Source organism: Myotis davidii, unplaced genomic scaffold, assembly GCF_000327345.1.
Source record: "Myotis davidii unplaced genomic scaffold, ASM32734v1 scaffold389, whole genome shotgun sequence".
In the NCBI taxonomy this organism is placed as follows: Eukaryota; Metazoa; Chordata; class Mammalia; order Chiroptera; family Vespertilionidae; genus Myotis; species Myotis davidii.
The window spans coordinates 99,433-110,572 of record NW_006299711.1 but is presented as its reverse complement, the minus strand read 5'-3'; the positions used below and the strand labels follow the sequence as shown (position 1 = coordinate 110,572).

General features: G+C 45.3%; 1 protein-coding gene across 1 annotated transcript; it reads right to left on the bottom strand.

The window, feature by feature from the left end:
- Positions 1 to 937: 937 nt before the first annotated feature.
- LOC102770920 (nuclear RNA export factor 3) lies at positions 938 to 10,907 on the bottom strand. Its single transcript, XM_006775794.2, has 18 exons — positions 10,756 to 10,907; positions 7,487 to 7,661; positions 7,111 to 7,264; positions 6,448 to 6,531; positions 6,249 to 6,353; positions 6,045 to 6,125; positions 5,717 to 5,826; positions 4,339 to 4,375; positions 3,925 to 3,993; positions 3,784 to 3,839; positions 3,561 to 3,668; positions 3,388 to 3,446; positions 3,168 to 3,283; positions 3,030 to 3,072; positions 2,475 to 2,547; positions 1,748 to 1,930; positions 1,318 to 1,378; positions 938 to 1,207 (listed from the first exon to the last, which is right to left on the bottom strand). The coding sequence occupies exons 1-18, from the start codon at positions 10,757 to 10,759 to the stop codon at positions 1,154 to 1,156; spliced, it is 1,572 nt and encodes a 523-aa protein (XP_006775857.1). The 5' UTR covers positions 10,760 to 10,907; the 3' UTR covers positions 938 to 1,153.
- Between the last annotated feature and the right edge of the window lie 233 nt (positions 10,908 to 11,140).

Sequence of the window (11,140 nt, the reverse complement as noted above, 5' to 3'; positions counted from 1 at the left end):
ATGTGCCCTTGACCAGAAATCAAACCCATAACCTTTTGGTGTATGGGCCAATGCTCTAACCACTGGGCAACACAGGTCAGTGCAATGTCTGTTCTTTTAAGTCATCCATTTTGTGATACTGTTATAGAAGACCTAAAAAACTAATAGAGCAATATAGTGCACGTATTTTTCTAAAAATATGATGATTAGGTTTCTTTTTTCTTTTAGTAAAATTTGTCTTTATTTTATTTCAATACTAGAGGCCCGATGCATGAAATTCATGCAAGGGGCTCAGCCCTCACAGCCCCCTCTGCCTCAGCTGGCCCTCGCAGCCTCAGCTGGCCCTCATAGCCCTGCCTTCATCCGGAAGCTTGCCCGGACGGTGTAATTAGCATATTATCTCTTTATTATATAGGATTCACAATTCTGGCTAAATAGGTAATTATGGTTGGATAGCTTTTCATAGATTTCTTGGGCATTTCTACTGCTTTTAATAACAATTCTGCTTTAATATCAGTTCCCCTTTTCTCTACTGATTTCTTTACATATCAATGATATTATTCCAATGTCAGTCATAAATGATGACAATTTTTTCTTCCTAGGTTTTTACTGCTCTTTAATACTGTTTGTCCCCAAGGGAATTGTTTTTAAATTTGAATAGATTTGTATGGCTAAGAAAGTAATGCTGTTTTCTGCCTAAAAATATTGGACTAATACACTAGGGGAACAGACCACCTCCCCCAGGTCTACCAGAGTAACAGAGCACACTACCTCAGAAGCCACATGGCCTTGGGGACATACACAGCCTGGGTTGTAAAGAGATCCAGGATTTGAGTCTCTACCACATTGTTCTTCAAGTACTCATTGACCATCTCTGAATTTCCCTTTCCTCCTCTATAAACCAATGAATGGATTTTGACTTGAATGATTTTGCAGGGACATAACATACAACGTCATTCTTTATTATGAAAAGAATTAGGGTTCCCGGAAGGAACAGATACACAAAACAACCAGCCCTTTGGGTGGATGAGTATCACTTAAGCATTGAATTACTAGCTCCAACCAGACTTCCTGGCTCAATAACAGGAATATAGTAAGACTGGAGGAAAAACATAACAAAGATGATGAGGATGAAGATGATGACACCCAAGGGGTTTTTGGTGAGGCTGTGTTCTTAGGATCCAGGATCAGCTTGTGGGAGGGCCTCCTCTGAGAGCTTGTACTTGGCCTGGAGAAAGTGAAGGGAGCTAGTTGGGAGATTAGTACAGCCAGGAGCTCTGAGTCTCATCCCCAGGCCATCCATTCTTCACTCATTTGGCCTGAATTCCCAGACCTCACCTTGCACAGAGCGAGCACCTGTACAGCTCTAGTGTAGTCCCAGTGATTATCATGAAGACACCTGGGGTGGAGAAAGGGCAGGAGACATCCATTGGGACAAAAGTGGAGACAATCTGATAACACTCTGCCATTCCATAAACTATGTGACAAATATGCCTCCACATTTACATATGCAGCGAAATAAGCTCTATGTTAGAAAAATTCCTGAAGCCCAAATGTGTCAATAAAAGAATGAGGTCCAAGAAATAAAGAATTTCATAAAGGAATACATACCTGTTCAAAATAACTGTGTTGCTTATATGCAATGAGAGATAAATGTTCAGAGGAATAGGTGAAATAAACAAGCAAAGCAAATTACCTGCAAGTTTCTATTATTCACTCCTCTGCTCCTCCCAGCTTCCTCCTATCCCCATGCACACCCAGCACTCACTTCTGAGACAACTGGAGGCTCATTCCAGACTTGGTGGAGAAAACCTGCACCATTTCTTGCTGCTCCTGGGAAAGGGTGGTCATGGAGCTGGTGGTGGGTGTAGGCACTTCTATGGAATGCACACTCTGAGTTGTGTTGGGCGTGGCATCCCTCACAAACAGTTCATCATTCATGATGCATAGACTGGAGAAAAATGGGCCCTCAGACAACTGATGGATGGACAACCCCACACCCTCAACAATGATCCTGCTTCCACTGCTACTTAGCAACTAGATTCCTCCCATACCCACCTGTATCTGCTCCCCAGATTACTTGCCTGGTAGTTCTGCCCCTCTCACACCCCCAGCCTTGGAGAGATTGTCTATCAGCTTCACTAGATTTGTACCCCTAACCCCATTGAATTTACTCAGTAAAACAGCCCAAGGGAGAAGACAATCTAATCCCATTTTCAGAGGAAGACATATGTCACAGAGAGGATCATGTGATTTCACTCAGGTATAAATCTAGTGAGTGTTGGCATCATGAAGAGAACCTGAAAGAAACCTGAAACACTTTCAGTGTTCTAACTCCAGAGCCCAAGCTCTTAACCCCATAGCAGGACTGTTCCTTGGATCAACCTGCTGGCTTCCCACAACACTGAGAAAACCCTGAGAACATGCACTGCCACATTCCCACAGCCCTGAGCCCAGGTTGGGCTGTATGTTCCCACCCAGAGCATAACACTCACCTGGAATCGCTGGCAGGGGTAGTGATGAAGGTCCGGGTGAAGGCACGCACAGAACCCTGAGACCTTCCTTCCACTTCAACAACAACAAACAACAATACCATGTTGGAGTTGCACACATTTCACATGTTCACACAGAATACCCCAGTCAGGGTGGACTTCATACTAATTCCCAAGGGGACAACTGTTCACGGGGACTCAGAGTGTCGGGAATGAGGAGGACAACCATAGGAGCAATCTCTTCTCACTAACGTGGTCCCTACTATGTGCCAGGCCCTAGAACAACCACCTCACAAGTTCATTTAATTCATTGTTTTCAGCTACCCAAGAGGTTCGTAGTATTAGTCCCATTTCATAAATGAGGAAAATAAGAGGTTAAGTAATGGGCCCAAGTCCTCACAGTCAGGATCTGGGATGAAAACCATCAAACCCCATACCTGTGTTCCCAACTACTGAACCACTGCAGGGCTGACAGGAAGCTGAGAGAGTTCTGAGAGGGAGTCCAGCAAGGGGGAGGGAGCAGTGGACATCTGGGGAGAGAACTCTATAGGCACTCACCTTCCTTGAACACCCCATTGACACAGAAGCAGAGCATCCTTTCCTGAAAGGGAGAAACACAGGTGTTCAGTCACCATCTACAGCTCCCACGTACCCGCATCTTTCTGGGCCTGTCTGAGAGAGGAAGCAGGTGCTCACCGACTGGAACAACATGTCCACCACGAAGGAGCTCAAGTCATGCTGAGTTTTGGGTAACACACAGAGCGTGCATGTAATGTCACGTTTTGTATGTCTCAGCAGCTGAAAATGCAGGTCTGTGAGGGAGGGACAGCAGAGGTCAGGGTTACCACTCCCTGGGGCCTATGACTGACCCTTCATGCCCCCTTTCCCTGCCCAATCTTCCCCATCCCACACGCACTGGGGTCCTTGATGTTCTTCATATTCCTGTTATCCTTGAAGTACTCAAACAAGCTGCTTCTAGGAGAAAAAGAATAGGATGTGGAGGTCTGGCCATGGGAGTGTTTCCATGAACTGACTGGTTTCTGCTGGGGAGACACCACCCAGAAAAAGAGTTTGAGCTGTGATACTCACTGGGCTGGGTCCTCGGGGTTGAAAGGAATGGTCAGGGAGAAGCAGGCCTTGTCATGATAAGTACAGAGAAGACAGTGCCGGTCTCCAGAGTCATAGATAGAGTAATATCTGTGGTGGAGCAAAGGGGACAAGCTGCTTTGTTAACCAGGCCCCAAATGAGATGTGAGAGTTCCAAACAGCAGTCCCAGACCTCCCCATTCCTGGTGTTTCCAGGAGTACTTACTGCTTCAGAAATTGCAAGACTAGACTCTTCAGTGGGTCAGATCCAAAGAAACTTCCCTGAAATCACAACAGCACTCAGGACCACAGCTGATACCCCATCTTCATTCACCACCTAAAACCCTGCTTGATTCCCCCTCCTTACCTTGCAGGATGGTACATTCTTGTGGGCTTCAATCCCCAAATTAGTTGGTGGGGGTGGCTCCTGACCATCCTGGGGAAGGAAGAGGAAGTCAGCCTTGCAGACCAGCAGGTGGTGCTGAATGATCGGGAAAAGGTGAGGGTGAGGGTGAGGGTCAGAAGTCAGGTGCAAAAAAGCCTTGGAAATTCCATGAGCAGGACTACACTTGTACCATCATCATGGGGGGCCTGGAGCCTGTGGAGAACTTGTGTGAAGAAGGTCCAGAGCCTTTGTCAGATTCCAACATGGGTCAATCCACTAATGAGGATTAAGGCTCAGATCCAAAAATGTAACTTGAGCCAGACCTAAAGGCATTTAGAGCAGGTTGTGGGAAGTGTCTGTGCTACTTAAAGGAGTCAGTCATGGAGAAATACTTACCAGGCATGATAACTTGGGGAACAATTCCAGGATGCAGCTGCCAAAATAAAGACAAAACAGAATCATAACTGAATCTGCAGAGCAGCCCTGCCTTGTTGGAGCAAGCAAACCTACACCAGACATATAGCCCAGCTATACTCTAGTGTCCCAGCCTTCCAGGGACCTGGGAACCTTCCCCAAGGACTAATCCATAGGAAGAGCACTCGCCCTTCCTCCTGCCCTACCCCCACTCCTCCATTCTGCTAGGTAGCTCCCATCTAGATGCCCTGATTCCCTTCTCCAGTGACATAAAGAGCAGCATTTAGAGCTGCATACTTTTCCTGCACCTGCCACTGTTGGGTCCTGGGATCCTAGCTAGGAATGAAAAACTTGCACATGTTGGACTTGGGGCCCATGGGATATTGGTTGAGCCTTTGTCACCTGTGAGAGTCTGAACTGGGCATGGGAAACACAGCAACCACAGGATCAGGAGACCTTCCCCAGAAGGAATAAAGAAAAGATCAGGCTCAGCTCAACTTAGGGAGGGGGGATGTGTGGTCCCCTATTATGATCACTGCCTTCTCTCTCATGGACCCCTGTGCACCTGTGCCTGTCTTAGTTGGTTTCTTTTCTGAGCAATCCTACCCATGTCAGGCTACCCAGAGCTCTACTGAAGGACCAGACAGGTGATGTGATGTGTGGAGGGTGGGGCACTGAGAGGACTGTCCTTCTGTCTCCTCAACTCTCTGTGCCTTCTGCCTCCCACTGCTGCCTCCAGAGGCCCTCTGCTCACTGGTGGTGGCTCACTTCTGGTCCCATAACTCAGGGAAACCTGGTTTTTCTCAAGGAAAGCCCAACTGGTGGCACTGTTCCAGAGGAACTAATGTCATGACAGCAGCCACCCAGGACTTCAGCCCTTAACATGGGGCAGTAAACTTCCCATGTCTGCCTGGGTTTGGAGAAGAGACCCTTTTGTATCAAAGGAAAGAGGGCTCCACTCATGGCAGGGGAGGGTAGCCCTTCTCAGCACAGAATAGGAAGACCCGTCTCAACATGAGGACCTATGTTGGAGGACCTTTTCCATTTCAGGTCACCAGCATCTGATTCAAGACTGGTCACCCCTAGTACTGGTGATGAGGGGATATCGTGCTTCCTGGAGTATAATCTTAGGAGAGCATGCTGGATAAGTTTGGGTGCAGAGTCAGGAAACTGACCCCAGAACAGGAGAACAGGTGAGCAGATCAGAGGAAGGAAAGGATACCTCTAAGCACAGGTGAAGGACACAGAAAAGAGAGTGGAGGGCCTATGATACTCCCAGAAGACCTGTTTTCTGCCTCTGCAAACGTATACTATCAAGGGTAGGTCAGGCTCACCAGGGGTGAAAGAGGGTACAACTAACCTTACGTTGGTTGAATTATCTGATAAGGTGGTGCATATGGGGCTTCTTTTTGCACTCGTGTCTTCTGGCTCCAGCCCTTTGCCCTGGTCCAATTCCTCTGCTGACTTCACCTGTGATTATGGGGAGGAGCCACACAGACCAGAGAAAGAGAGCCAAGATGCCTGTAGCCCCAGTCCCTTCCTTTTCTAACAAATCCACTTCACTGCCCCTTGTCATCACCCCATGGGGTTCAGTGGCTCTGACTCTGAGGTAGTGAAGGGGGGCAATATGTGGGGTAGAAGAAGTGGGTCTGGATATGGATGCACAACTGATCTGGAGTCTGCATTACCTTTATCTGATCCTCCATTTCTGACTTCTGCTCCTTCTGCACAGCCTGGGGTGCTTTAGAGGGGATAACAAAGATAGATATCTGCAGAGAATACAAGAGGGGCTGGGTAAGCACCAGGAAATCTGAGCCTTTGGATTAAGCAGACCTTGCCCCTGTCCTGCTCTCTTTCCCCTGGCCAGTCCTAGTCATGCCTTTGATACTTACCTTCTCATTATTCTTATCACAAATCTTGCCACCAACATTCTTCAATGCAAAGGCAATACTGGAATTCTCAACGAAGAAGTGGGCCTGCATTTTCTCATAGTGAAACTATAGGGATAGTGACAAGAGAAACAGAATATGAGACCAGAGCCACTGTTCATCTGCCCTGTTACTTCTCATCCATTTTGTTGTCCTCTCTTACTTCAACTGGAGTAAAGGGGACACTGCATTGCTTCTGAATCAAATTCAGCAGCCACTTCTCATCATATTTTATGCCGAATGGAATCTAGGAGCCAAAGAAAAGATAGGAGAGATTGACATAATGGGATCTAAGGTTATGAATAAATCCAATCAGGTTTTCTTTTTTCAGCCTTTATAACAATTGTATAGGATAGGCTAGTATCCATTATTGCTAACTTTTGTACCAGACATGAATTCCCTAAATACCATTCTTTCCATTCAAATAGTTTTCCTCAAATAATCAACTTAAAATGTTTAACATGTACTTCCTTTTATAAAGTTCTAAGAGATCCTACCTAAGGCAGACTTAGCCTGCACCTCTCACAAGGACCCCAGGGACTCAACATCCTACCGCATTCAGCTTGGACCAAACTATGCCTTCAGGTATGGAGTTGCTCCAGCTCCTTGGCAAGTAGTTTCCTCCTTTGCTTTTAGACTACCTGTCTCATCTTCCTTGCAATCAGTCTATTTTCTTTATATTGCTTCTCTGAGTCTGCCTTTAGATGACCCAGGATGTTAACTCCTACTAATAAAAAGACACATTGCCAACTCCTCTGCCCCAGAAAGGTATCTAGCATTTCTACACAAGTCCAACACCTTAGTTCCACTTTTCTAGGACACTCACTGTGATCTTGAACCAGCTTCCTGAGGTCTCATCCTGCTTCTTCTCCTCCATTTTTGTCTCTGGAGGTTTTTGCTCTCTTTCTTTGTTAATATGGGTTTGGACTCGTTCCTGAAAATTGCCTCTCCAATGACAGTGTGGAATGGCATAGGGAGCACTGTGGAGCAGTGGAAAGAAAGAAGTAGTCCATATATGCTCAGGAAGTCTTCTATACATGTTCACCCCCATTAATACTGCAGCTAAAATAAAGTTTTCTCAATGATTAACTTGATCTTATCATTCCTCATTCTTCCTGGTTGGAGAGAAGAATGACATATTTAACTCCAAGGTTATGTATTTCATTGACGGTGCATTTTAGCCACGCTACCTGATCACTTACTATCTTACTCGGGTGTCCATGTGAGCATCACTTGTTGCTGAATCTCCATCTTGTTGCTTGTGGGATGAAGGATGAATGCCAGAACTTACTTGTTCAGGCACATTGTTATATCTCCTTCGGTAAATACCCCAACGTCTTGGTCTTCTTTCTGTGGTGTCACCTTCTGGATTGTGCCCTGAAATCGAGAACAACACATCAATGGTCTCAATACTAGAAAATGTCCTGGGGAGATATCATAGCTAATGGAGAAATATTACTGATTTTTATAATCTATACTAGTATATATAAAAAGCCAGTGACTGGAATGCTGTAACGACCGGAATGACAGGTTATCAGCCTACAGCCCCTCCTCCCAGCCGGCCCCGCCCCTGATTCCCCCTTACCTCAATAGGGGGCAGGGCCAGCCAGCCAACCTCCTAAGCCCCTCCCCCAGCCAGCTCCACCCCCGATCACTCCCCTACACCAATTGGGGGTGGGGCTAGTCAGCCAACCTCCCCTGGCCCCTCCCCCAGATCCATTCTGGGGTAGCCTCCCACCCCAATCTGGGGTGGGGCCCACCAGCCAATCACCTGTGGCCCCTCCCCCCAGCCCACACAGCCCTGATGGAGCCCCAATTGGCATAGGCTTGTCAGCCAACCTCTTGCCATCTGACAGGCCCAGCCTTGATCCGCTGATTTGGGCCGGGCTGGCCAGATCCTACCCATGCATGAATTCGTGCACTGGGCCTCTAGTCTAAAATGAAATACATCACAGTGCTAAAAATGTTGAAGGACTTCACTGTGGTTCCACTTCCTGGGAGATGAGAGGCAGCGACTATTCACAACCAAGAAGAAAAGCAAAGAGGAGAGGATTTGGGTGTTGAGTTTAATCTGTGATGTTAGTCCCTGTTAGTGCCTTTTTCAGGCCAGGTGACCCTGGGACAAGTTATCATTTGTAACTCTCACTTCCTTCCTCTATTCTAGGGGCATAATAAAAACTACCCTGAAAGTTTGGTGTTATGGTTCAAGGGTCAAAAGTAAGTTTCCATCTGAAAAAGCAATTAGATTAATGAAAGAGAGGTCTGATGAAAAATCTAGAATGAATATGGATAACACTGAAAGAGAAGGAGAGTGCCTTAGGTGTAGTTGCTCAGTTGGTTGAGCACTGTCTTGTGCACCTAATGGTCTCAGGTTCAATTCCAGGTCAGCACACATACCTGGGTTGCAGGTTCAGTCCCCAGTTAGGGCACCTGTGGAAGGAAACCAAGCAGTGTTTCTCTCTATCTCTCTCCCTTCCCCTCTCTCTAAGCATGTCCCCGGGTGAGGATTAATAAAAAGTTAGTGAGAAGGGGAAGGAACTAAAGAAGATGTAGTGAATATATCTAACCCATGTTTAATTTGAGTCTGGTAAAAAGAAGAGGAAACAGTGCAGAAGTGGTATTTGAAAAGATCTTGGTTGTGAAGTTTCCAAAAGTAATAAAATATCAAGTCCATATAACAATATTCATAGGGTAAAGAGTATGCTTTAAGGAAAAACATTCCTGAAGAAAAGATATGCATTTCATAGTGATGTTAACATAGAAAATACTGAGAACATTTGTGACCAGAAGACTGAAACTAAAAGAAATATTAAAGATTCTTCTCCAGGCAGAAGAAATATGATCCCAGATGGAGGCACATAAATGCAGGAAAGAAAGACTAATGAGCCCTAACCGATTTGGCTCAGTGGATAGAGAGTTGGCCTGCAGACTCAAGGGTCCCAGGTTTGATTCCAGTCAAGGGGATGTACCTTGGTTGTGGGCACATCCCCAGTAGGGGGTGTGCAGGAAGCAGCTGATCCATGTTTCTCTCTCATTGATGTTTCTAACTCTCTATCCCTCTCCCTTCCTCTCTGTAAAAAATCAATAAAATATATTTTTTAAAAAGAAAGACTAATGATATTTGTCACTATGTAGGCAAATCTAAAAGAATATTGATTCTATAACACAATGATAATAATTTATTCTGGGGGTTAAATATGTAGAGAATTGAAATGCATGACAATAAATTGGGAGAACACTAAATGGAATCAAAGTGCTCTAAGTAATTTCATTGTGTGACCTTAACAGTTTCTGACTAAATATTCCAAATACAAATATTATTGGAATGGGTAAGAAACATTCCAACAAATACTCCTTAAAAGAGATACATGCAAAATGTTAATGATCTAAAAAATCTGAAATAAAAGTAGTGGCAAAAGTATACCATTTACATATGAATCTACTCAAAGCTGGTTTAACCATATTGATAAAAGACAACATGTAATCTAAAGAAAAAACATTACTAGAGGGAAGAAGGAGATTTCATTAGGGTAAAGGGTTTCATGCAATAGGAAGATATTAATAAAAAATTCTAAATTTGTATGCATGTTTCAGAGCCAAAATATGCAAAGCAAAAAGTGACTGGAATAATGGACAAATCCACAGTTACAGTGGGAAATTAAAAATATGTATATTTATTTACTGATTTTTAGAGAGAGAGGAAGAGAGGGAGAGAAAAACATCTACATGAGAGGGAAACATCAATCAGCTGCCTCCTGAATGATCCTACTGAGGATTGAGCCCACAACCTGGGCATGTGCCCTGACCAGGAATTGAGCTGGTAACCTTTTGGTGCATGGGACAATGTCCAACCAACTGAGCCACACTGGCCAGGGCAACAGTGAGAAATTTTAACACATCTCATTGGGTGGCATATAAAATGGCTGGCAAATATTCAGCTACATGGAAACATAGACCAATGCACATAACAACCACACAGGGAACATTCCAGAATAGGCCATATGCTGGGCCATAAAGGAAGCCTCAAGAAGCTTCTATGGGAGTAATACAATCTACCCTGAGTACTTAATGTAAAGAATCAAGGGTACTGGTGGGTTCTCTGCCCCTCCCCCACCTCTGGTATGCATCCAAATAATGTTAATTTATAGCCCCCAACCTAAGTGACCCTCTCTACTCTCCAACCCCTAGACTGCACAACTCAGGTCTTTCCCTTTAAGAAAGGAAAAATAAAAAACACCTCAGCCACATCCAAAGGAGGGGAAGTTTTCCATATGGAACCAGTATGAGTGTGGCAGGGACCACTTGGCCCATTTCCTCAAGAGGAAGGGAAATAGTTTGGGCTTGTCCTTACCACTCCTCTTTTAAAATGGAGGTTGCCTAGGTGTCCTATCGATTGGAGTGGGGGAGGGGACCCAGAACTCCTCTAGCCCTGTGGGAATCTAAGGCCAAGGCCTCATGCATATCAACTCACCCATACCATTGCCTGAAGGCAGTGACTTGTCACCAATGTCTCCACAGGTTTCTTGTGAAAAGAATCTGTGAGGTCTGGAGCTGGAGGTTTGAAGATCAACTTGGGCTGCTGAGGAAGACAAGAGCTGGTCCCAAACAACTTCCTCAGGGACAAACAAGATGGAGTCCTTACAGGAAGTCTCTTTCTTAAAGGCATAGTGAAAGCTCTGGGGGCTAGAGGATACTTAACTTAATACAATTCTTATAGTCCCCTGAGCTTGCTACAAACTGCCAATAAGTATATTGTTTCCAAATGAACACCACCTGCAGAGAAGGCTAAATAGAGTCAGGAGGCCTGGGACCCAGCTGTTAGTAGCTACAAACACAGGGAACTCTGCATGCTAAGC